This window comes from Micropterus salmoides, unplaced genomic scaffold (assembly GCF_014851395.1).
Source record: "Micropterus salmoides isolate LMB-PRFRI ecotype aquatic unplaced genomic scaffold, ASM1485139v1 Ms_hic_scaffold_2, whole genome shotgun sequence".
NCBI lineage: Eukaryota > Metazoa > Chordata > Actinopteri > Centrarchiformes > Centrarchidae > Micropterus > Micropterus salmoides.
Genome location: NW_024041150.1, coordinates 44,630,660 through 44,658,576, shown reverse-complemented (window position 1 = coordinate 44,658,576; position 27,917 = coordinate 44,630,660). Strand labels below are relative to the sequence as shown.

General features: G+C 39.4%; 2 protein-coding genes across 5 annotated transcripts in view; one reads left to right on the top strand and one right to left on the bottom strand.

Annotated features, from left to right (window-relative positions):
- The window catches only part of LOC119911619 (coxsackievirus and adenovirus receptor homolog), a 185,895-nt gene that overhangs the window by 150,416 nt on the left and 7,562 nt on the right, over positions 1-27,917 (top strand). The window lies entirely within an intron of this gene.
- On the bottom strand, positions 992-27,902 carry LOC119911603 (zinc finger protein 595-like). 3 transcript variants are annotated; one of them, XM_038730521.1, is made up of 4 exons: positions 10,113-10,245; positions 8,425-8,454; positions 8,051-8,157; positions 992-3,461 (listed from the first exon to the last, which is right to left on the bottom strand). In XM_038730521.1, exons 3-4 carry the CDS (start codon positions 8,066-8,068, stop codon positions 2,184-2,186), a joined length of 1,296 nt encoding a protein of 431 aa, XP_038586449.1. In that variant the 5' UTR covers positions 8,069-8,157; positions 8,425-8,454; positions 10,113-10,245; the 3' UTR covers positions 992-2,183. The 3 variants fall into 3 exon arrangements, with proteins under 3 accessions (XP_038586449.1, XP_038586450.1, XP_038586451.1); XM_038730523.1 differs by lacking the exons at positions 8,051-8,157; positions 8,425-8,454; positions 10,113-10,245 and adding exons at positions 18,851-18,976; positions 26,932-27,001; positions 27,773-27,902 and having other exon boundaries at positions 1,011-3,335; XM_038730522.1 differs by lacking the exon at positions 8,425-8,454 and having other exon boundaries at positions 10,113-10,248.

Sequence of the window (27,917 nt, the reverse complement as noted above, 5' to 3'; positions counted from 1 at the left end):
TACATGAGAAACAGACCTGAAAGCAACACAGAATGCCTGAGAGCTGGACTGTGTTATATTCTGTTATATTCATGTATTTTGAAATGTCACATGCTACCTGAATTTTGTGTTTCCTTTTACATAATTAAAAACATTTCCACCATAAATTGGTGCAGAAACTTTCACCAGAGTGCAGGAAATGAAGTGTTTAATGATCAGTTTCCCTAGGTGCGGTCCCCCAGACCCCTCGCTCATGTAACTTGGCATTGAAGATATCTTTTCAGGATCTTTTTGTCTCTCTGTACTGAGTCAATAAGGACTTCATTAAATTACAAAATTCAAATTCAAACTAGTTTGGTCTGCCACCTGGCTGTGTTCTTTCCGTACTGCATCTCCACTGTCCTCATGGTGTCTTTATATTGACACAGGGCCACAGGTAACACTGAATCATTCACTGATCAACAACTGTCATCTGTCAATCAGTCTCAGACTCTCACTCTGGTGTTGATGATTGAAAGTTGTCACTAACTGTCTCTAACACTGGCTGAACTGATCCAATGTGTTTTATAGATATAGCGGATCAGAGGTGGATTCATAGCCTCACCTCGGCACAGCTATATCATAAGAGAAGTTAATCTGTGAAGGTTTCAGAGTGACATATCTAAAACGACGTGTAAAATGTAAATCAATGTCCATTTGCAGAATAGACACACCGGCATCGTCTAATCCGTGGACTGACTAGATAGTCTGAATCTTTTTTCCCATGAAAGGCTGCAGTGCCTCTTTTGAGCTCCAAGTATACAAACACTGTGGTGGAAATTTCCATGAGTAGAATTAATCAAATAAATAAGTTACAACAAACAGTTGCCTTTGTGATATTTATTATAATAAAAAAAACAGAGAAGAACTCAAACAAACTCAGATACAAATGTATCTTTCATCCATAAAGTTTTAACTGAGCTCTAACTCTACATCACAGTAACAAATTTATGTCCACTGACTGCCTGGCGTGTAGCTAGTGTTTGGAAGGGAGAGGAGGAGTGTGCTCCATCTCAGTGTTTTTCCACTGCTGTTTTTGAGGGCGTGTCGGAGTAGTCGCTTGGCGAGCGTTATATGATGCACATTTTGCTTTCATCCATGTGTCGTCACAGAGATGAAAGCCAAAGGGAAGTGGCTGGACTGCAAATGAGCTGTTTTCGGGGAGTTCAGAGCAGAGTTTTCTGTGGGAGAACTCCCTTTGGGCTGGACTTTGGGCTTTTTCACTTTGCAAACCTGTTACATGCACAAAAAGTAACTCAATAGAGGAGAGGGAAAAAGACAAAAAGCATAATGCCACCTCTTTAACAAAAATTGAGAACATATACAGAGGGAGTCCAAACAAATCCAAAAAGCTAAAGGTACTATCCAAACAAAAAATCTAAATTTTGTGAAATTCATAAAGAAACCAAAATCCTAAAGCAGGCTTAAAGACAACGAAGATCCGGGTATACAACCAGACAGGGATACAGGCAGGAACAACTAACACACTCGACAGGGGAGTCAGAGGAACAACAAGCAACAATGATCCGACAAGACAGAACTGAACAGACAAACATTTATACACGGGCAAATGAGCACAACACCTGACACAGAACAGACCAAATAATCAAGCACAGGAGAACAGACCGATAGTAATCCATAAATCAATGAACTTACCTAACCATTACACAGACAGACTCAAAACAAGAATCTCAGAGTGGGCCAACGTAATACTAAGTACAAGAAAGAGAAGCAGACTAGGATTGTGACAAAGAAAGACGTTCTTAGCCTTGAAACACAAGTCGTCAAAGGCAAAAAAGAGTGGGCAAAAGATAAAACAAATGTTCATTATAGCTAAAACACGGGTAAGCTGATCTATACATATATATAATTATTATAATTATAAAGTAAATCACATGTACGATTATCAGAATGCATATAGGTAAATACAACTGAACTTTATATTTTGAATCAGGACTCTCAGTATTCGGATCAGGTATCTTGTGACAAATACGGTGTGATGAATTAAGTGTCTACAGCGATTATTACAATGTGTCAGAGGCATATTGACTCAACATTTAGTTAAATGCAAGTATTGTATCAAATCAGGACTGTGGTCAGAAAATCTTACCACAGGGTTCAGGTTTGGTGTTGTAGTAACACATTTTGAATAAAAGGAAGCTTTTTTAGACACACTTGTGTCTGTTCAGCTGAGTTGTCCAGGCAAAGTGTTTCTTACATTTAACACACCAGTACGGTTTACGTCCTGTGTGGACACGCTGATGCTCTGAGAGTTTGGATGATGAATAGAAACCTTTGTCACAGTGTTGACACTGGTGTGGTTTGACTCCAGCGTGGAAAAGCTTGTGTTTGTGATATGAAGATGAACTACTAAAACTCTTCCCACATGGCTCACAGCTGTATGGTTTCTCTCCAGTGTGGACACGCTCGTGTCTTTGGCATGTGTTTGATGAAGGGAATGTTTTCTCACAATGTTTGCACTTGTAGGGTTTTTCTCCAGTGTGGATACTTTCATGATACTTTAATGAACTGGAGAAAGTAAAGACTTTCCCACATTGCTGACAGGGGTAGGTTTTTTCTTTAGTGTGGATGTTTCTATGATTCTTGTAAGCAGACAGCTGAGTGAAACTCTTCCCACACTCCTCACAGCTGTATGGTTTTAGTCCAGTGTGGATTCGTTCATGTACCCTGCGATCTGTTGAAGAAATGAAAGCTTTCTCACAGTGCCTGCAGTTGTACGGTTTCTCTCCAGTGTGGATACGTTGGTGGATTGTTAGGCCTTCTAGTCGAGTGAAGGTTTTTCCACATTCATCACAGCGGTGTGATTTCTCTCCAGTGTGAATGATTTGGTGACTCTTGAGGTGACATGACCGAGAAAAAGTTTTCCCACACTGCTCACAGCTGAAGGGTTTCTCTCCACTATGGGTTTGTTGGTGGATTCTATAGTTACTTGACCTTGAAAAGGTTTTCCCACATTGCTCACAGCTGTATGGTTTCTCTCCAGTGTGAACTCTCTCATGAACCTTTAGGTCTCCCGCCGTCTTGAATGCTTTGTCACACTGCTTACAGCTATGAGGTTTCTCGTCAGTGTGATATCTTTTACAGTGACCTTGTAGATGCCCATGTGTTCTGAATCTATTGCCACACTCCTGGCAATGAAACGGTTTCTCTCCCGTGTGTACTCTCTTGTGAATTGTTAGATTTCCTGGAGAGGTGTATGTTTTCTCACACTGGTCACAGCTGTAGGGTCTCTCTCCAGTGTGAGTACGCTGGTGGCTTTTTAGATAATGGACGGTAGTGAAAGCTTTCTCACACTGGTCACAACTGTAGGGTCTCTCTCCAGAGTGAATTCTTTGATGAATCTTTAAACGATGTGAAGTAGGGAAGTCTTTCTCACATTGTTGACAGTGGTGAGATCTGCATTTTTTTGCACTTCTCTCTTTCTATAGAGACAGACAAAGTACAGAAATACAGAAAGAGTGAGAACATCAGTAAAGTGCAGTGTTGGACCGAAGATAAAATGTTATCTTTGGTTTCTACCTTAGCCCTGAGAGCTTAACCCAGTGCAACTTTAGCAACTTGTGAAAACAGACAAAACACATGCAGCATTTAGAAAACACTCATACATGCTGAACATAAAGACAACGACAATGGAAGTGTTTCCAGAGATCAAACTGGATGAATATCACTTAAGGGTTAATTGCATTATTACATTGCAGTTAAGGTATTACTTATGGATTATATTAATATATTAATATATTAATATTACACACATACAATTATGGATTAAAATAGATTATAAATTATATCAGTTAATAGCTATTTCACATTTGGGGCGTCCAGAATTGAGAGTTCACCTAAACTGCACATTTAGCACTTAAAATAAACTCGCACTTAAAAATAAAATGCTATTGTTTCTCATAGTTAATTGGATCAGCATTGTTATTCAAAAGGAATCACATTTAATCAATATTTTGTTAGGAGTGTGGTTTTTGTGTTCATGTCTTTCCTGTTTAAGTCTGTTTTAGGTTCTGTGTTTCTCTGTGTAGTCTTGTTCAGTTAGTTCCTGGTCCTTTACATTAGTTAATATCTTTTGTGTTTACTCCTGGTCTTGTGTTCCCGGTTTTGTCTTGTGTATTCCCTTGTTCATTTACTGGTTCTGTTTAGCCCGTACTTGTGCATTCTTGGCTATTCACCCATGTCTGCTTGTCTAAGTGTTCTCTCTGTTACCCCCTGTTGTGCCTGCCTGCATCTCTTTTTTCCTGCTGTCTCTCTGCCTCCCTCGTTAGCCTCATGTCTGTCATCTGTGTTGCTCCCGCCCTGCTCGTTAATCCGTGTGTGTATATATATACCTGGTGTTTCTGTCTTGTCTTTGTCCGGTCATTGTTCGTGTTACCCCCCCAGTCTGTCGTCTGTGTACTCTCTGCCTTCCTGTAACCAGTCTTGCTTGTCTTGTCACCCTGTACCTCTGGATTTTGGATTTCTGTTTGGAACTACCTTTGTTTTGGATTCTGTATCAGCCACTCAATCAGTAAGTGTGCTCGCCTTTTGTTTGTTTAATTAAACCACTGAACTATACCTGCTCCGCTCTGTGTCCTGCGTTTGGGTCTTCCAACCTGCCTCCACACCACTAACCGTAACATATTTGTAATGATACGTGTCATTCAGGGTAAAACATTGTCATACAGTATAGCACCAGTTTTTTTATTTTAAAATAAAATAACTTTGTTTTATTGACTCAGAGAGACAGTGTAAGACAGAAAATAGTTGTAAAAGGTTTTTTGAGATGTATCCATGATGCATCAAATATGCGGTATTCAAAATTAAAAACACAATACTTGGTAGCTGTATTTCTGCCATTCTAAGCATGGAAATAAAACATTGTGATTATGTAAAATGGAGTTAAAATTATTATGTCTTTAAAAAGGGGCATTATGGAGTTTTCAGTGGCCACTAGCGGTGCAGTTTTAAGATTGCTACCAGGCGTGTGCTCGTACGTGTGCTCGCTTGAACTCATGAGCGAGCAGAATCGGAAACACAACCACTTTCATACAGAAATCCCACAATAAACGCTGCTTTATTTGCTGCCTTTTGAAATGCTATTATTGTGAGCCAGGTTCAGGTGTGAAGATGTTTCAGAGACTGATGAAGACTGAACATAGTGTGGTTAAGCATACAACATGTGAACACATCAAATGCCAACACCAAATCTGAAGGACAACATCTTGTGGTCCCTTTTATGTTTCTGTCTTCCCCCTAGTGCCTGTAGGTTTCTCTATTAGGTCACCTTTCACCTATAACACCTAATCTATCTGATGTTTATTCTCCAATGTTTTGTCATATTGGACGTCTGAGCTACTGTCTCTAACTAATCAGTCTGTTGTTGTCATCTTGACCAGGACAAGTACATCTGAGAAAGCCATAAATGTCAGATAAACACTTAGGGGTCAGCTAAATTACTCTAAGCTAGACCTGTCTTACCTTTCCTTGTTACATCAACAAAGCCCCTTAAGAAATAATCTCAACACTTCTCCCTGATAAAAGAAAAATGTTTCTGTTGATACCTGTTCAGAAAGAAAAAACAGATTTAAATATGTTAACTTGTTGCTCAGAAAGTGCCTTTTATGATGTTATGATCGTGGCTCTGGACTCTTAACTTGTTTTAACAAACTAGATAAAAGGTAATGACCTGGCTGTGGCAAATATCTTTGGTTTAATATTTGATTTGATTACATTAATGTTTAAGTTGAGATTTACAAGAAATATTTTATTGCTTATTGCTGGTGATCCTCAGCTTCCTTCTTCATCTCCAGCCGGTCTGCCCTTACCCCAACCCCCCGATCCTTTATAATCCATACATTCAACATTTGCATAAACCTTCAAATTACGTATAGTTGTGGCGTGGTCCTCGCTAGTGAAAACAGTGTGCTCTGCCCTTCGTGAATTTCCACAAAGCCAAGTGTGGCTGAGATGGCCAAGGCCACTTCTTCTCCTGTTCTGCTTCTATCTATGAAATACATAGCTGTAGCTCATGAAATGACAGCCTGCTTATCAACAGACGTTTAAACAATCGGCATAACGGGACCTTCGGGAAGCTTTGATTATTCGCTGTTAATTACTATCCAAGTTTCGAAGCTCAAAAAATGACATGCGGGCCAGCCCATACCCTCAAATAGATAGAAAGCGATTTCCAAGCTGTCAAGGATGCTGCTGACAGTTTAAGGAGCAGGGTGAGGAAACAGACATTGAAGTGGAGGCTGCACTGGCTCAGAAAAGAATGAAGAAGAAAACCATGCCAGGAGAGATGCCTCAGGATGAGACCATGGTTGATCCAGAAAAGGCCTGTGAGGTAAAGGTCCAAAATCAAGTTGTTGATACAGCTATTAAGGCCATCTACATAAGATTTCTGACCCACAAGACACTTTATGCAGATTTATAATTTCTGCACCCCAAAAACTTCCCCCTCATCCGAACCAGTGCTTTCCCAGTATCTGCACTTGAAGAGCTCAGCAAGTGCCTGATTAAATGTGATAGCAGGGCAACTGTTGACAACCTGCAGTTGGACACTGCAGACCAAGTGGGGCAAGCTGAAACTTTCACCACTTGATGAATATGCAACCAGAACAGTGGACGAGGGGCCGTATGGAAAGGAAGAGGACATGGAAATTGTCAACAAAAGCTGTGCTTCTTGCAAAGATTGCCCTCTGTGTGATCATGTAACTAAATATTCCATTGACCTTCTATCTTAGGGTGCCCTCACTTGTGTGGTTCATTATTAATTTTTATTGAAGATGTTCATTGGGTCATGGAGCCTTTTCCACTAAGTAAGTTTACCATACATGCAACTATCTCTCTACATTGTCGTAGTTTGAAGACACCAGCACTGTGATCATGTGATTTTCATGTATCAGTCTCACCTCTCTCTCTCTGGAACTCATTGTCTTACTTTTAGGTTTCTCCCCTTTGAAGATTTGCTTTTAATTGGAAGTTGAAAGTTCACACACATTCTTTATATTTCATGGTGAGTTTAAAATATACACAACTCTGTTTACAATTTCAAGAAGATACACAAACCATAAATTAAATATTCATTATATAATTATAATTATATAATATTTTATATAATATTATATTTCTTTATATTTTATTACTCTTATCTTTGAATATAATGCGTTATGATGATACTATGAGCTAACTGGCAGTATGGCACATTAGGACATATTTTGACAAAATAGAAAAATTGGAGTTAATAAATTGGAAGAATTAAAGATCGATCATAAATGAATCATAAATGAATAATAAAGTATTTGAAGTCTAGATATAAACTGGAAATATGTTTTAATAGCCTATTGTTGTTTTACCATTCAAATCAGTGAAATGAAGATGACATTTAGCCCTCCTACTTTTTCTCCATAAAATACATTAAATAAAGTGATATTCTAGTGGGACACAATTAACATAGGAGGTTACAATTTCCATTCTTGGGGAATAATTTAATGTGCACACACACAGGGCTGTTGTTTAGGCTTGTGTCAGTGATGTGTCTACAGTGTCCCATACATTTAAGAAGAGTAAGACTGCTGAAGTGTGTCTGCTTTATTGACACATCTCAACTATCAAGACCTGCTCTAAGTATTAAACCACAGGAAAATGTTGTGCTTTGTTCTACCTCAGGCATCTTCAGAACCAAAGCCTTTCAGGGGGTTTGTTGTTCCTTTAATGGGTTTAAATGTATAGATTTGTAAGTTCTCAGTATGATGTTGCTCATGTACTTTTGGTTACTACTATGGTATTTTTTTAGGTCAGCTACTTTTTCTCCTGTTGCTCTGGCATCAGCCCCTCAAGTGCCCGTAACATACTTTGTACTGCAGAGGGAGCAATCACCTTTTTAATGTTGGATAATCTGTTTTAACAACTATGCATATATGTTATTTCTACACAAACCAAAGAGGAAAAGAAAGAAAACCAAATCAAAATGTAGAAAGCTTAAAATGAAAAAAGAAAAAAAGAAATGAAAAGTAAGTGATTCAACCTTTTTTGGAGAACTCATGCTTCTTCCTCAGACAGCCGGCCTGAATTCAGACAAAATGGTGACTGCTGTACGTCTTCTTGTGAGAAGTGTCTTGTTTCACCACCGAGCTGTGAATATAGACATGATGAGACAGGAAACATAACTGTCACACTGTTACATTACAGCTGAGAAAAAACATCTGTTATTTAAAGTGTTAGAAGTTTTGAAACTGAAATGTATTCATTTCAATAATAAAACAAACTGTTTCAGATAAAATAACTCTAGAGTTTTAATGCTGATATCTGTAATTGGAAGCTGTAAGACTTTTCCACGCTCCAGTTTCTGCTGCCATTGTTCAGCTGCACCGCATTGAAGGCCTTCTCATTTTTCTCTACCTGTGCCTCCACGCCTGCTCAATCCTCCGCCTGTGACACAGAAATGTAAGGAGATCTCAATTAAAATAAAATGCAGCACGAGGAGCGAGGAGAGAACATCAAACATTGAGGAGGCTTGTCGGAAGAGCTATAAGCGAGGACACCTTTGTATCCTTTGAAAAAGTATTTCAGCAGCCTTGATGTTTAAATGAGTCATGACATGCAGATGGAATATGCAACCATGGCGGGAGCAGTACAGCGTTCTTTAGTATTCATCAAGAGAGACGCTGCACACAATAATGCAAGAGGTAAGCAGCATAACCTTACCACGATGTTTGCTGTGACATTACTGCATGCATTAAAACATGTGTGAATCGACAAAGCTGTCGATTCACACGTTTCAACTACCAACTGAACTAACTGATTCAACGGAGTGGATCCCACCTTTCAGAGGGGAAGAAAGTGAAGTTTTATTAATTTTGTTCTGGGTTTTTGAATCAGTACATTTTATTGTTTATATCCTTATATTTCTTATATTCTCATTTTTGTTATATTTTTACATAATCACCTTCTCTGCAAGTACTGCTAGGGTTACATGAAATGTTTGTATTCCTATGTTTGGTTAGCATAAAATGCTAAAAGGGAGTAAATGTGATGGGAATTCCAAACATATTGCATGTAACCCTGGACTCAGGGAGACTCGTCCGTGATGTGGCACTGAATCTGTGTAACAGTCAAAATATCTCTGTTCTCTGTGTTATCCAGACTTCAGGGACAACGTGTGTCTGAGGGATGATATGATTGACCCTAAAGCTTGATAAATAACAGGCTCACTCAGCAGTCCTCACTTATTCGAACATACTGTGAGTCCTTCTGCAGAAGATTTGAATAAAATTCACAGAAAGACGAGCTATTTATTTGAAAACTCGAATTGCCATCACAGCATCACAATAAGGAAATCTCCTGGAAAGCTACTGTGACCGGTGGAGGTGGGACGATATGATCTGTAGCCTGTATGTATCTCATCTCATTTCATTAAATGCCTGTTGCCTCGACCGCTCGCATCTTTGGTGGGAGGGGCTACAACGCATGCGAGGAGTCGAGGAGGTACAAACTGAGAAATGAGAAAGGCCTAAAAAGAGTGAATGACAGGAAGTAAAAGTCAGAGCAGCAGCGGGAGAAGAAACCGACCATTTTAGAGTCACTTCCTCGACAAGACAAAGTTTCATGAAAAACCTTTTATCATGTCAAAACTCTTTAAAGAACTTCTATCCAAACACTGCAAAGTTAAATCAAATGACTAAATGTTTTTTTTACTGAACTTTGAAGGTTGAATGATTATGTCTTTCAATTTAATGACAACTTTCATGATGCTTTGATGACAATCATGTCAACACTATTTATTTTAAGGGATATTTTATAGGTTTATTTCAATATAAGTTCAGTTTTATTCCTAAGGTAGTTAGACCTGCATGAAGATTAAAATTTTGCAAATAGAGATAAAGCAAACAGCTGTTTGAGACAGAGAGAGTAAAATCTTGGCCTGATAATGTTTGATTAAATCTAACAGGATGTAAATATTTCGGTATAAACTACTGAGGCTGCTGGAAACTTTCTGTCTTCTGCTCTGAAACTCTTTTCAGACACATAACTCATCTCCAGCATCCTGTTAACAGCGACATTGAAACAAAGTCAACAAATTGTCTCACCGCTTCTTGTTGAATCCAAAATACTTCCACACTTCTCAGGCGCTTTGATGTCGTGATCTTCAAGTTCAGCTCAGATTTCATCCAGGGGCTTCAGCAAAGAGAGGTCAGACCTCAGAGCTGCAGGAATCACAATGTGACTCAGCTGAGAGAGATAGAGAGATAGAGAGAGCGAAAACACACTTCCCTCCTCCTCTTAACTCGTCACATATAGACATTGGTAATGGGCGGGCTGGGTCAACAAAAAGGCAGAAGAATGTGTCATGTGGCTGTGGGTATGCAGGAATAAAGTTCTCTTTATGTTTTTATGCAACTACTGTACATCCCAAAATGAGCCATGTAATGGAAATTAACCGTTCTGGAGATGTAAAATAAAGTTGGTCCTGAACACAGAGTTGTCTTTGTCGTATTTATTCTGAAGCTTCAGAGGTACAAATCATACAGAGTACAGAGCAGTCTGCAGGAGAGTGTGTGTTTTATACAGGAGTGTGGTTGTTTACAGCATCTGTTGCTGTGCAGAAAAATTATTGTGAGCGGAAGTTACTGGAATAATGAAATGAGTTGAAAACAGGAACTTTGTCTGATGCCTGTTAGGCCAGATAGACAGGACGTGAGTCATTAGCATATATGAGAATAGATGAGGGTGAAGAAGTGAAAGCAGCTGAACTGACGGTGAGCCGCAGTGAAGTACACAATGTTCTTGATACATACATCAAACAGTATAAGAATCATACAATAATGCAATAAGATATATATATAAAAAAAGGCATGTATCTATCTACAGAGACTTGACACATTTGCTACAACACAATAATGTACTGTATACTGTATAAACCATATAATCAACATGACTGAAAAGCTTTGTGGTTCTTTATATTTTTACATGATTATTACTGAGCTACATGAGCTTTACATAGCAGATAAATAGTAAAGTAAAAGTTGTAAAGTAAAAACTTGAGAGTTACGTGCTATATGATGAATAACTGGTGTAACAAACAGGATAATGTAGAGTACTTTTATCTCTTTAAACCGTTTGACTCATTCACTTATATGATTGGGTGTCCTGCTCTGTTTCATTTCTTGAACTATAATTTTTATGAATGGATCAGAGATTTTCTTTAATGTATTTCACAGCTTTTATATTTCCGACGATGCAACTCCGACTCCGTTTAGGGCTGGAAATTCACAATCACAACCTGTAAGTATGCTTTATTGGTTGTGAATTATATTTAAAATAAACACGGCAATGTAACTTCACAGACTGTTCAAGTGCGAAGTTGTTGTAAACGCTGACTAACACAGCTAAAGTTATAGCTATAATGCTAATGTGACCTAAAACCTGATGTGAAAGCTTCTGAGCAAACGTTCAAATTGTTTGGCCAATTTTTATGTAAAATTTAGTTGAAATATGGTGATTTTTGTATTTTTATGTTAAGATGTGGAACAATGATGTTGTGTGGTTGTGGACTTTGAGTAACTTATACCATCTGCTAGGTTACGGTCGCAGTCTGAAGCGGCTTTGATTTGGATCTCACTACTTTGTTTCTTACGACCCGCCCTTCTCTGCTTCTGATTGGCTAGTAGTCCTTACCTGGGAACTGCACATGTGCAACTCCCAACAAAGATTTTGTACAAGTAAGATGCATCACTCTGTAGCTCAAGAGCAGAGCGTACAACACACAGGGTGAAAAGAGGAGCTGCAGCAATGTGCAGTATGAGAAAATCTTTATTAATATTATGTTTTTTGAAAATTAAACCATGTGAACCTGTTCTGGTACAAACCCCTAATTAAGATTTTGAACCTGAAAATGAGCACAATACCACCTCTTTAAGAAAATTACAAAATTTGTTTGAAATTACATATTAAGAAGGAAACTGTCAATCATTTTAAATAAAAAACAAGAATAACATAAATAATTTAAATGTATATCGACGTGTTTCATCTGTCAGTAGGGACGAATGAAACAACGCGCACCGTCCATTCAAAGTCCAATTATACCGAAGTCGTTCCACATTTTTACAAGATAATACCTGGTATTGATAGAGCACACACGTGAGTTGTTGATCACAACAACAAATGATTTCTGTCTGTAACATTATCTTTAAAAATGTTACAGACAGAAAAAGTGTTTCAATCGTTCCGGCTCTCCCCCTACTCAAATATTGTCATTAAATCAATCAATCCAGCATGTTCTATGAGAATATTAAACAACCTCCCAAAAACGTGTGCTTAAGGTTTCATTTTATTACTTATTTATCTATAGCACTATTTATTAGTGTAATCTTGTTACATATATGACTCGTGACTCCTCCTGAAGACTGTTGAGTGTCTGCAGTGACAGGAAGCAGCCAGAAGGTGGAAGCACATCAGCATCATCGTGGACTTGTGTTTAGTCCGTGGGGATCTACTTTATTTAATTTGCCATTAAATACATTTATTTCAGTTTTTATCTCTACAGTAGAGTTCTGTGTTCATTCACAGCACTGAAGGTAAATAAAAACCTGGTTTTAAGCTGTTTGTCAGCTTTATTTCCTGTTTGTGTGTTTTTTGTTGCAGTTAAAGAATTGTATTATCATTATTATTATATGTATCACATGAAGGACTTTAAGAGGTTGTTTCTCTGTTGAACAGACTTTGTTTCTCTTCTCATGAAATGAAAGTGGAAAAACTGCGGTCACACCTGGCAACTCAAACCCCCCAGAGACTCTTCACGTTGAACTCTGCCAATCTCATTCACTGCTTTCATCCCCTTTAAACACTGGTCTCCTTTGTGCTGCTCTGCTTTGTGACATGGTGCATTATCCTGCTGGAAGTAGCCATCAGAGGATGGTACACTGTGGTCATAAAGGGATGGACATGGTCAGCAACAACACTCAGGTAGGCTGTCAGGTTTCAACGATGCTCAGTTGGTACTAAGGGGCCCAAAACGTGCCAAGAAAATATCCCCCACACCATCACACCAGCAGCAGCAGCCTGAACCGTTAATTCAAGGCAGGATGGATCCATTTTCATTGTTCAACAATTCATGTTGTTTATACCAAATTCTGACCCAACCATCTGAATGTCGCAGCTGAAATCGAGAGTCATCAGACCAGGAAACGTTTTTCCTTCTTCTGCTTCTTCTGCTGGTGAGCCTGTACGAACTGTAGCCTCAGTTTCCTGTTCTCAGCTGACAGGAGGGGCATCCGGTGTGGTTTTCTGCAGCTGTAGCACATCTGCTGCAAGGTTTGCCGTGTTGTGCGTTCAGAGATGGTGTTCTGCATATCTCGGTTGTAACAAGTGGTTATTTGAGTTACTGTTGCCTTTCTGTCATTTCGAACCAGTCTGCCCATTCTCCTCTGACATCAACAAGACATTTTCATCCACACAGCTGCCGCTCACTGGATATTTTCTCTTTTTCGGACCATTCTCTGTAAACCCTAGAGACGGTTGTGGTGAAAATCCCAGTAGATCAGCAGTTTCTGAAATACTCAGACCAGCCTGTCTGGCACCAACAACCATGCCACGTTTAAAGTCACTTAAACCCCCTTTCTTCCCCATTCTGTTGCTCTGCTTGAACTTCAGCAAGTTGTCTTGACCACGTCTACATGCTGATCAATAAAGTTTCACTTACTGAAAAGTTGGAGGATTCAAATACCAATTTTTCATGAAGCATCAATTGTGTGTGTTTTCTAAACCTCCCTTTCTAAACCACATGATGTGCTGCCTGTGCAGCTGGTATTTCAGATGAGATTAGACGTGTTGCAACAAGCTCCACAGCTTCTGATAAACAACTTTTAGACTCTACAGAAAGACTGAACATGAATCCAGCTCACCTACATAATTAACGATGACTTCATTAAAAAGAGAAAACTTATTTAAATGCAAATAAAACTATTATTAAGCTTCTACAGGTAATGTGAAGTGCTGAAAATGAAACCTGCAACATACAGAAAGAAATCGGAGCGACAAATACAAAGACTGGACACATCTGATACAAGATAATCATTCTAATCAACATAATTATCAGTTGATTGTCAGATTGTTCATTATTTTATTGTATTATTTGATATTGTTATCATATAATAACAATAATATAATTTTCTATGAGAATAAAGTGCTTAATAAACATAAATGTTTATAATGTACACTGTGAAAAACTGTTTTTAACCTGCTAGCCTGCTGTAGCTCCTGAAGATTATGTTCAACTTTGACCGAAAAAAAATTATATCTATGCAAACGATGCTGTTTTATATTGTGTTGGTGATGTTGTTGAAACTCTCAATGTCCTTTGATGCCATGCAAGAACACAGATGATGAGCTGACATAAAACTCCAATATGTTGTCACTTCATACATTATTACTGTAAAAATATGCATTATAGGCATTTAAAGAAGAAAGAAAAAAGAAGAAAGTTCAGTTTCACCTAAACATTTCAGCATACACAGTAGATAATAAGTTTATGCATTATATACATTTTTTCATTATATAATAATAATAATAATAATCCTTATTTGTAGAGCACTTTTCAAAAACAAGTTACAAAGTGCTTTAACAAGTGTAAAGAATAATACAAAAAAACAAGATAAGAGCATGAAAAATTAATATAAAATTAGTAAAATAAAATAAAAGGGATAAAATAAAGTCAAATAAGATCGGGAAAAGCTCTCCTATAAAAGTATGTTTTAAGAAGGGACTTAAAAGAGTTCACTGACTCAGCCGACCTGATTTCCTCGGGCAGGCTGTTCCAGAGCCTCGGGGCCCTGACAGCAAACGCTCTGTCCCCTTTAGTTTTCAGTCGAGACTCTGGAACAGACAACAGACCTCTGCCAGAGGATCTCAAGGTACGTGCTGGTGCGTATGGGACTAAAAGTTCAGAAATATAACAAGGCGAGAGGCCATGAAGAGCTTTAAAAGTGATCAATAGAATTTTTATCTGAGCATGATGACTTGGCTGAATACAAACGGCTGCTACAGAGGACATTAAAACCAGAGAAGAAGTTACATTTTGTCCTTTTGATATGAATCTTAATGCATTTACACTAATTATTAACTGTTCAGGTCACCAGGTCACCCGACTTTTCAGGAGGAGATTCATATGAACAATGTTCTGATGAGTACTTACGTTTTCTACAGACACAAACAACAACAACAACAACAAGCACACCAATAGCTGACAGTCAAACTACGATGCTACGAAATCTAACCTTGTTTCCAGCGTGTGATCTGAGCAAACAAAGGGTGGTATGTCCTGAGTTGTTTAACACATCTAAATGTGAATACCAGGAAGTGAAAGCTGAATTCTGAACTCTTGTCTGATACTCATCTTTTGATCTTCAATCCAAATTTCTTCAGGGAACAACAAAAACAAAGGAATTTGCCTCACCGTTCCAATACTTTTTTATATTTTGGATTGTCACCTGCCGCCTGAATGTTTCCCTTTATATAAATAAAAACATTTCCACAGTAAATTGGTGCAGAAAAATTCACCATAATGCAGGAAATTAAGTGTTTAATGCTTAAAGTTTTCTGGGGACGGATCCCCAGTCCTTCCTCTTCATTTGTCCCCTCCACCTTTTAAACTAAACCAATGCTCTTGCATTCCAGGAAAATTACAGGACCAATGTGTTTTATAGATATAGTGGAGCAGAGGCGGATTCACAGCTCACCTCAGCACAGCTAAATCAGTACATCAGTTAATCTGTGGAGGAATAAATGATGTATTTCAGAGTGACATATCCAAAACGACCTGTAAATGGAGATGTAAGTCAATGTCCATTTGCAGAATAGACACACCGGCATCATCTAATCTGTGGACTGACTAGATAGTCTGAAACTTATCCAGAGAAATCTGAAGGAAGAGGTAGAGGACACCAGAGAGGAGGAGGAGCAGTATGGAGAGGAGGAAGAGGAACAGTAGGAGTTGGAGGAAGAGATGGGATAGGAGGAAGATGAGGAGGCGGAGCAGGAGTAGAGCATAGGTTGAGGGAGGAAGAGGAGGAGGTGGAGAAAAAGAATCTCTGGCCTGTTCCAGACCAAAGACAGGGCGCTGGGGCAGAATAATTTGTTGTTTGCTGTGTTGTACTGTACAGCACTCTAAGTGAAAAATGTGTGCAAATGTTTACATTTTTTTATTTCTTTTGTCAAAAGGTTCCTGAGGGGAAAACCACAAGCAACATTACTAATAACCAGTTTTGTAGTGTTGTTTTGAATTTCTCTCACCAGTGTGCAAGACTGTGTTGTAGTGTGTGTGTTTTTGAGGGCTTTGTGTGTTATGTCTGAGGGCAAAGTTTGGTTTTGATTGAGGAGAGCTTCATTTTGACCTGAAAAATATGGGGGAATTGGGGAGAGTTGTGGATTTGTGTTTAGAGTTTCGAGAAAAAGAGGCATAATTTAAGAAATGTGTTTAAGCAATAGAGAAATACTGTAATCAAATAAATAAGTTACAACAAACAGTCCCCTTTGTGATATTTATTGCAATAAAAAGAAAACAACAGAAGAACTCAAACAAACTCATTTGGGCCATAGAACTCCTTTAGTAGGGTAACGAGGGGGTTAAATGGATGGAGATAACTGGAGTCTGTCAGAGAATTGGAGAATGTCAGGATTGACTAACAGGTTTAGGCAAGGCAAGGCTATTTGTATAGCACATTTCAACAACAAGGCAATGTACTGAGCTTTACATAAAGGTTTGGGGCCCAAACAAGACACAGGAGCAGGCATGTTCAGTTCTCAAGATTTATTAACAAAAAGTTAGCACGCTTACAGAGGGAGTCCAAACAAATCCATTAAGCAGAGGTAATGTCCAAACAAAAAAATCCAAATTTTGTGACAAAAGCCATTAAGAAACCAAAATCCAAAAGCAGACTTAAGACAACGAAGATCCGGGTATACAACCAGACAGGGATACAGGCAGGAACAACTAACACACTCGACAACATTTAAACACGGGCAAATGAGCACAACACCTGACACAGAACAGACCAAATAATCAAGCACAGGAGAACAGACCGATCCAGAGTAATCCATAAATCAATGAACCTACCTAACCATTACACAGACAGACTCAAAACAAGAATCACAGTAATTCTAAGTACAAGAAAGAGAAGCAGACTAGGATTGTGACAAAGAAAGACGTTCTTAGCCTTAAAACTCAAGTTGTCACAGGAAAAAAAGAGTGGGCAAAAGACAAAACAAATGTTCATTATAGCTAAAACACGGGTAAGCTGATCTATACATATATAATATTATACAAAGTAATCACATGTACGATTATCAGAATGCATATAGGTAAATACAACTGAGTACATATCAGTCTGATATCTGCAGACTGCTGGCTAGCTAGCAGTAGGACCTGCACACTGTTTCATCTCCTGAGGCTTTTCTTGTAAAGCTATCACATCAAGTAAATTTCAGGAGTCAAATTATCCAGTTAAACTTTCATTTATATCAGATCAATTATTTGACCTGATAAACTTTATATTTTGAATCAGTATTCGGATCAGGTATCTTGTGACAAATACGGTGTGATGAATTAAGTGTCTACAGCAATTATTACAATGTGTCAGAGGCATATTGACTCAACATTTAGTTAAATGCAAGTATTGTATCAAATCAGGACTGTGGTCAGAAAATCTTACCACAGGGTTCAGGTTTGGTGTTGTAGTAACACGTTTTGAATAAAAGGGAAGCTTTTTTAGACACACTTGTGTGTCTTTAGCTGAGCTTCCAGGCAAAGAGTTTCTTACATTTAACACACCAGTACGGTTTACATCCTGTGTGGACACGCTGATGCTCTGAGAGTTTGGATGATAAATAGAAACCTTTGTCACAGTGTTGACACTGGTGTGGTTTGACTCCAGCGTGGAAAAGCTTGTGTGTCCGATATGAAGATGAACTACTAAAACTCTTCCCACATGGCTCACAGCTGTATGGTTTCTCTCCAGTGTGGACACGCTCGTGTCTTTGGCATGTGTTTGATGAAGAGAATGTTTTCTCACAATGTTTGCACTTGTAGGGTTTTTCTCCAGTGTGGATACTTTCATGATACTTATATGCAGTGGATGACTTTAAGACTTTCCACATTGCTGACAGGGGTAGGTTTTTTCTTTAGTGTGGATGTTTCTATGATTCTTGTAAGCAGACAGCTGAGTGAAACTCTTCCCACACTCCTCACAGCTGTATGGTTTTAGTCCAGTGTGGATTCGTTCATGTACCCTGCGATCTGTTGAAGAAATGAAAGCTTTCTCACAGTGCCTGCAGTTGTACGGTTTCTCTCCAGTGTGGATACGTTGGTGGATTGTTAGGCCTTCTAGTCGAGTGAAGGTTTTCCACATTCATCACAGCGGTGCGATTTCTCTCCAGTGTGAATGATTTGGTGACTCTTGAGGTGACATGACCGAGAAAAAGTTTTCCCACACTGCTCACAGCTGAAGGGTTTCTCTCCACTATGGGTTTGTTGGTGGATTCTATAGTTACTTGACCTTGAAAAGGTTTTCCCACATTGCTTACAGCTGTATGGTTTCTCTCCAGTGTGAACTCTCTCATGAACCTTTAGGTCTCCCGCCGTCTTGAATGCTTTGTCACACTGCTTACAGCTATGAGGTTTCTCGTCAGTGTGATATCTTTTACAGTGACTTTGTAGATGCCCATGTGTTCTGAATCTATTGCCACACTCCTGGCAATGAAACGGTTTCTCTCCCGTGTGTACTCTCTGGTGAATTGTTAGATTTCCTGGAGAGGTGTATGTTTCCTCACACTGGTCACAACTGTAGGGTCTCTCTCCAGAGTGAATTCTTTGATGAATCTTTAAACGATGTGAAGTAGGGAAGTCTTTCTCACATTGTTGACAGTGGTGAGATCTGCATTTTTTTGCACTTCTCTCTTTCTATAGAGACAGAAATACAGAAAGAGTGAGAACATCAGTGAAGTGCAGTGTTGGACCGAAGATAAAATGTTATCTTTGGTTTCTACCTTAGCCCTGAGAGCTTAACCCATGCAACTTTGGCAACTTGTGAAAAACAGACACTACACATGCAGCATTTAGAAAACACTCTGCAAATAGAGAGACATGATAAAAATAAAGACAACGACAATGGAAATGTTTCCACAGGGCATTAAATTGTGGTGTTTGTGACTTTTTAAGTTACCATATCATGCGACATATAGTGGCAAAATTCTGCATACCTGGTCCGGCATTGGGCTTAAAATCAAATAGGCAGTATAATGATCACACACAAATCAACACCGAGACATGTAAATTTGGTGTCTGAAGGCTATTAATTTAACATAAAAAGATTGTATAGATTGTATAGAAATAGGCAGTTGCATCTGAAACACTTTTTCTCATATTTGTTGAAATTGTCTTTATACACCAATGCATATTAAAAAGTTAGGTGCTCTGAATAAGAGAGTATAAAAACCGGCTGTCTGTAGTCCTCTCAGGGCTGCAGTAAACACAGCCACTCGTTTCACTCGGACCGAATGCAATGATTGGCTGCCTGTCACTCTCCTGGTCAGCTCTCAGATTTGACGAGCGAAGCGGTCAGACCGGAGGTAATATCTGCGTGGCTTTTCAACGATAGTGACTGACAACTGTGGAACACCAAGGGACTGAAAACTTACACAGTGGTGGCTTTATTTCTGCTGGACAGGTAATCTGGCTTTTATTATTTTGATAATAATTTGTTACTTTCATTGCTAGCAAACGTAGCTACCTACTTAGCATACAGCTAACGGTTGCTACGAGTGCAGGCTGGTGTAGCAGCCAGAGTAGAGGCGATGAATTATATCTAGCTGTAGGTGAGTTGGAAAACAGCAGCGCAAGCTGTGTTTTCCAATGCTAATATTAGGTAAGACAATGTAGGTGTAGACTGCGCCGGTTTAGTTATTCACCATCTAGGTTTATTATACTATGTTTACACCTATCTTTACACTTTGTATCTAATCTGTTTGTGTAATTATCTTGACTGTATGTTACTCTTTTACAAATGATGTAGGTGTGTGTTTGTAGTTATGAGAAAGACATTTCAACGTTAGTGTACATAAACAATGATGGCTAAAGGTCCCCAAGTGTCTGTGTTTCTAGTATATAAGCTACCTATAATATAGTTTGACATTGTTCGTAGCTAAACCTACTGTGTGAAAACCTTTTACTGTAACTGGTGTTATGCCATTACTTATTTTACCAGAAGTAAAAAATCCTGTATGTTTTATTTCTACTGCGCCCTCAGGTCACCTGCAGTCTTCCAACACCCTGTGCTTCTCACCAGTACACTGATTGGACCATGCTGGTTGGCCTGGATTACAACCACCGTGTCCACAGACCAGCCAGGAGAAAAGCTGATGATAGAGTTGGCGGCTGGGTCCGGATCCGGACCGCGGTCCGCCTATTAGTGACCTCTGGTCTAAACTGTCTTCATAATCAGTCAATACATCTGGACACACCTTGTCTCTTCCTGTATATACTTACTTTTATTGATGTTTTAAAAATGATCTATTTGTGAAATAGGTTGTAGTTTTAGTAGTATATAATAACAATAAACAAGTGTTGTACCACATTTGGATGTCATTATTTCAGACATAAGACATAAATGTAGTTGCTTGATTGTTAAACTCAGATAAAACTGAAGTTATTGCTCTGGGGCCTAAGCACCTCCGTGACGCATTATCTAAAGATATAGTTTCCCTGGATGGCATCGCCTTGGCCTCCAGCACCACTGTGAGGAATCTTGGAGTTATCTTTGATCAGGACATGTCGTTTAAGTCTCACATTAAGCAAATTTCAAGGACCGCCTTTTTTCACCTACGTAATATTGCAAAAATCAGGAACATCCTGTCTAAAAATGCAGAAAAACTAGTCCATGCATTTGTTACTTCTAGGCTGGATTACTGCAATTCTTTATCAGGCTGCTCGAAAAAGTCCATTAAGACTCTTCAGCTGATCCAGAATGCTGCAGCACGTGTTCTGACAGGAACCAGGAAAAGAGATCACATTTCTCCTGTTTTAGCTTCTTTGCATTGGCTTCCAGTAAAATCCAGAACAGAATTTAAAATCATTCTTCTCACCTACAAAGCTCTTAATGGTCAGGCACCATCTTATCTTAAAGAGCTCATAGTACCTTACTACCCCACCAGAGCACTGCGCTCCCAGAATGCAGGGTTACTTGTGGTTCCTAGAGTCTTGTGGTGTATAACATATGTGCATTTGACCATTACAGTTTAAAATAACACTCTAGCAGCTGGACAGAGGCTCAGTGAACTCTTAAGGGGGAGTAATGATTGATGGGTGTGTAAACAGTGAACCCTCCTATGGAATTTGACCTCTGACCCCGTGTTAGGGGGGAGTAGTATTAGTGTTTATGTAGGGACTGAACCCTTCTATGGTGTCTAACAGATGTTTACACTTATCCTACAGCACTGTGCCCTTATATGGATTGGAGCCTTAGTTTGCAGACTCAGACCCTTATATGGTATTTAGCAGATACCTAAACATGTCCTATGTAAGCTGTGTTTGATGTACAGAGAGACAGAGTGGCCATCGGGCTGGGTCACTCTCCAAGCTGCTGCAGAGCTTGTAATTGATGCTGAACTCCTTGATATAATAAACTTTTATGATCAACAACAGTGTCAAGCGGATTTCTTCTCAACACATGATCGCAGCATTATTGTTCGGACACCACAGTCTCCAAAAGTAGACTTGGAGCCAGAGCGTTCAGCTATCAAGCTCCTCTCCTGTGGAACCAGGTTCCAGTTTGGGTTCAGGAGGCAGACACCATCTCCACATTTAAGAGTAGGCTTAAGACTTTCCTCTTTGATAAAGCTTATAGTTAGGGCTGGCTCAGGTGAGTCCTGAACCATCTCTTAGTTATGCTGTTATGGCCTAGACTGCCGGGGGATTTCCCATGATGCACTGAGCTCCTCTCTCCTCTACTTTCTCTCCCTCTGTATGCAACCTTATCCCATTATTGCATGTTACTAACACAACTTCTCCCTTTCTGGTAGTCTTGTGCTTTCTCGTCCCTCTCCTCTCTCCTCCTATCACTTCCTGCAGGTTTTCTGGCTCTGGAGCTGTGGAGTCTGGATCTGTGGCTGCGGGTCACCTGCTGCCCCCGTGTTCCTGCTCGACACCCTCTGCTGCAGCGACTATTGTTACTAGTCCTATTGCTGTTATTACTGTTATTATTATCATTAATATTACGGTTATTATCATTAACACTACAATACCACAACCCCCCCCCCCCTTCTCTCTCTCTCCTTCACCGGTCGAGGCAGATGTCCGCCCACCCTGAGCCATGGTTCTGCTCGAGGTTTCTGCCTCTTAAAAGGATGTTTTTCCTTGCCTCTATCGCCTAGTCCTTGCTCTTGGTGGGAATTGTTGGGCTTCTGTAAATAATATCACAGAGTCACGGTCTAGACCTGCTCTTTTATGAAAAGCGCTGTGAGACAACTGTTGTTGTGATTTGACGCTATATAAATAAAATTGAATTGAATTAAGCCACTCTTAAAAAAGAACAATCTAGACAGGTCACTAATGAGCAATTATAGGCCCATATCAAATGTCCCATTTTTAAGTAAAATCATTAAAAAGAGTGTTTTTCAGTTAGCTTAGTGCTTTCTTGGCACTAAATAACTGTTTTGATGTCTTCCAATCAGGATTTCGACCACACCACAGCACTGAGACGGTTCTTGTTAAGGTTTTCAATGACATCCATTTAAACACTGACAGGGGCAGAATTTCAGTCTTAGTATTATTGGATCTCAGTGCTGCATTCGACACGGTCGACCACAACATATTACAAGACAGACTTGAAAACTTTCTGGCACAGTACTAAACAGGATTGAATCCTAATTAAAGGACAGGGAGTACTTTGTATCTGTAGGTAATCACACATCTGAACTAACAAAAATGACCTGTGGAGTTCCCCAAGGCTCCATTCTGGGACCTCTTCAGTTTAACATTTACATACTTCCACTGGCTCAGATTATGAAAAACAACAAAATATGTTACCATAATTATGCAGATGACTCACAGATTTACATAACTATTTCACCAGGGGACTATGATCCCATACGGGTGCTGAGTGACTGTATTGAGCAGGTCAACGGCTGTGCCAGAATTTTCTTCAATTAAACAAAGATAAAACTGAAGTTATTGTGTTTGGAGCCAGGGAGGAATGATTGAAAGTCAGTGCTCAGCTTCAATCTGTAATGTTAAGAACCACAAATCAAGCCAGAAATCTTGGTTTAGTCATGGGCTCAGACCTGAATTTAAGCAGCCACATTAAGACAATTACAAAGTCAGCCTACGATCACCTGAAGAATATATCAAGGATTAAAGGACTTATGTCTCAGCAGGACTTGGAAAAACTTATCCATGCATTTATCTTCAGTCGACTCGACTACTGTAACGGTGTCCTTACAGGGCTCCCTAAGAAATCCATCAGACAGCTGCAGCTGATTCAGAACGCTGCTGCTCGAGTCCTCACTAAGACCAAAAAAGTGGATCACATCACTCCAGTTCTGAGGTCTTTACATTGGCTTCATGTATGTCAAAGAATTGATTTCAAAATCCTGATTTCGGTTTATAAAGCACTGAAAGTTTAAGACCAAAGTACTGTACATTTCTGATCTTCTGCCTCATTACGAACCATCCAGACCTCTCAGGTCGTCTGGGGCAGGTCTGCTTTCTGTCCCCAGATTCAAAACTAAGCAAGGAGAAGCAGCGATCAGTTTTTATGCTCCATATATCTGGAATAAACTCCCAGAAAACTGCAGGTCTGCTGAAACTGTCAGTTCTTTTAAATTAAGACTTAACACTTTTCTTTTTACCATCGCTTTTAATTAGATCAAATGTAAGGCTGTGGATTAATGTCGTGCACTGCACTGTGACATTTACTGTCCTCGTTTACCATGTTTTTATTTCCTATTTAAGTCTTTAAAATGTATTTTATCCTGTTTATTCTCTATGTCACCCTTTTAAAAGTTGTTTTAATGTGTTTTTTTCCCCCAATTTCCCTTTGCTGCTTTTATGTTTTATGTAAAGCACTTTGAATTGCCTTGTTTAAATGTACAATACAAATAAACTTGCCTTGCCTTGAACTTTCACTCAAAAATCAGCCTTTAAACTTGAAAGAAATAAGGATTTAAAACTTTTCGATATGGAAAGATATCAAACTTTTTATTGAGATAACATTTTCGGCCATATCGCCCAGCCTTATGTTTAACTGTGTTTATTGATTTACAGTGCTTTACTCATAGACTGTATATATATAAAATGGACGCAGAGTCCGTGACGTCACCCATTGGTTCCTGAAGAGCAGTTTTGAAATCCAAATTGGGTAGAGCTGATCGTCACCATCTTGGCAGCACGTCACCACGCGTCACTCAATAACAAATAAATGGTCAAAGAGGCGGGTGTAATTGGAATTCCATGAGTACCATCTCTAAACACAGTCACGTAATTAATGTTGCTGATTGGGGGTGTGGTGTCCGAACAATAATGCTGCGATCATGTGTTGAGAAGAAATCCGCTTGACACTGTTCTTGATCATAAAAGTTTATTATATCAAGGAGTTCAGCATCAATTACAAGCTCTGCAGCAGCTTGGAGAGTGACCCAGCCCGATGGCCACTCTGTCTCTCTGTACATCAAACACAGCTTATATAGGACAAGGTTAGGTATCTGTTGGATACCATATAAGGGTCTGAGTCTGCAAACTAAGGCCCCAATCCATATAAGAGCAAAGTTCTATAGGATAAGTGTAAACATCTTTTGGACACCAGATAAGGGTCTGAGCCTCCACGTAACCAGTGACCTCTGCTCTCCCCTTAAAGGTCACTAATCCTCTATCCAGCTGCTACAGTGCTATGTTAAACTGTTATGCGTCAAATGCACATATATTATACACCACAGGGGCCTCCGGTCTCTCGGGTATGGGGAGGAGGTAAATGTGTGTGATGCTTTATGATGTGTCCAGGGGGTCATGACATTAAGTGTTTTACAACATGTACCTAAATGTAAATGCTCCATATTTGTATAGCGCCTTTCTAGTCTTTGACCACTCAAAGCGCTTTTACACTACACATTCACACACTGAGCCTAAGTGCTCAAACGGAAACTAACATTCACACTCATTCATACACTGGCGGAACAGCCGCCAGGGGCAATTCGGCGTTCAGTATCTTGCCCAAGGACACTTCGACACGCTTATAATCAGTAACTATGTACTGTAGACAGCGAAAGTTAAGATCACAGTGTAGCTTTGTGTGTGTGCTCCTCTCTGACTCTGGCAGGGCTCAACAGGAGGACATGTGTGTAAGCAAAAGTATGTCAGGCAAGGGAGGGAGGAGGAAGACATCCTCAGAGCATAAGCAGCATTTGTTGCCATGCCACCAGAAATTATGTTAATTTGTAGGGCTGGGCAAGTTAAAGCTTTAATGCATTAATGAATTAACGCAGTTATTATTATTATTATTTTGAAAGTCCGTGGATCACTGGCTCTGAATACATAAACAGTCAAACCATGGTTCACAGGAGGGGTGTTGATCAGCCTGCTAATCATCCACCCAAACAAGCAGTGGAGGGAGGCTTCAGCAGACCACGCTGGATGCAGCGTGTGGGAGAAGTAGATAAAAGCAAGACAAATGCCATACCGAAGTGGATAGCTAAACACTGCATGCTGATTAGTATTGGGTAATATGTCGTTCATAGGAATGTTCTTAAAATCACAACGTAGTTGTTTGGCCCCGTGGGGTTGCTCTTTGCTCCGGTGATCAGTAAGGGAGACAAGCGCTCCGCAAGAAAAACAGCAGGCGTTGTATTTTGTCCCCCTGGCCATCAGACTGTACAACAGTTGTTGTTGTGAATACTTTTTGAGCATTATAGCCTAAATTGTTATCATTATTTACTAGAGCGATGGTGGTCTACATTGTCATCATTTAAAGTGTTATTATATAGGATCACAGTGTTTAAACTCTATAGCTCTGAGTGTATGTGCTCCATTTGTATCTAACTGCCCAGGCACGTGTGTGTGTGTGTGTGTGTGTGTGTGTGTGTGTGTGTGTGTGTGTAAGCAAGCACGTGTGCTTTGGGAGCAGAGTAAGGAAGCACAGTAACACAGCACAAAGACACCAGCTAAGGAAAATGAAGAAGCAGAATTAGTGAAAATTGTGTTACAAAACATAGAGTATTTTTTGACGAAGTTTAAAAAGCTGGTGAGGTTGGAAACCAGGCTTTACTGGCCCAGCCTGGCCGAACATCTGATCCAACATTGCATTGTACTTTTTGACTTTAGTACAACTTTACAATTTATTTAAGAAAAACACATGGAAATGTTCAAAATATGTTGGTAATGGAAATAAAATAAGTACATTCTGAGAATATTGCTCTTTCTTAGAGTGCTTTAATGGTGGTGTGGCCCTCCTATGAGATGACAGCACCAAAGTGGCCCCTGGATGGTTAGAGTTTGAGACCAGTGATCTAGTCCAAGCTTGTCTTGAATTTTTTACACGACATAAGTTTCCCTTAACTTTCCAGCTGCATGCTTGTCTTTAAGTCAGAGAATAAGCAGATTTCAAAGTTTGAGAGAAAAGTGTTAAAACAAGGTACCACTTGTGACAACATTTTTTATGATGAAAATGTAGCTATTGTTTGTATTCAATATGCACTTTTGCACAATATGCACATCAAACTCAGACGGGACTAAAAAACAGAAAGGAAAAGGAGTCAAACGTCTTACTCCAAGCACAGGATAATGTCTAAATTAAAAAGTCAATAAATGTAGCCCAAAATAGGAGGAAATACACAAAGCTTGTTAAAGCCCCCTCTGTGAAAGGGATTTACCTTTTGTGGCGAACTCATTGTTTCTTCCTCTGTCAGTCCTCTTGAATTCAAGAGGATGGACGCCACTGAGCTGTGAACAGACAGGAAATGTCCACATAAACAAAGCATCAGGCTATACACACACACATTATATATATATATACATATATATATGTGTGTGTGTGTGTGTGTGTGTGTGTATATATATATACACACACATATATATACATACACATACATACATATACACACACACATATATATATACACATACATACATACACACACACATTATATATATATATATATATACACACACACACACACACACACACACACATATATATACATATATATACATATATACATACATACACATATATACATACACATATATACACACTTTTGCTGTCACGACTGAGAAAGATTGCGGCTGCAGCCGCAGGGCAGATATTATTGCTGGTGAACCAGCTTTGCTCTATAAATCATGTTGGATTGTCCGACCTGTTGATGAAGGTCTCCCAGAGTGTCAACTTTAAAACAGCCAAGACATTTTCATGATATTAAAATCTACTCAGACATGAAGTCATTTTAGCCCCAAACTATAGGCTATACAAAGCTGCGGTGGAATAAAAATATATTTTACGGCATGGTGCTCATTAAACAGTGTTCACACTGCCATATCACTTTACAGCACATTTTTAATCTCAGTTCAAGTCGGACTGAAGAGAAGAAAAGGGAGTGCAGACGAGGATGTGGGGGAGGAGGTGCAGAATTTGCCTGGAGCTGACGACACACCATGACCTCCCCTTGTTTCAAAGCCATCAGACACAGAAGACTTAGTTTGAAAAAGAAATCTTACCTCAAAGTCCACTTTCTAACACAGGTCCTCTCACACACCTTTTAAGTCCTTTAGGTAAAAAACTTGAGTCGAACGGAGTTCAGAGTGCAGCGGGAGCAACTGATAAAGCACCACAGTACATTCACCGACATCCTCCTTCTGCTCC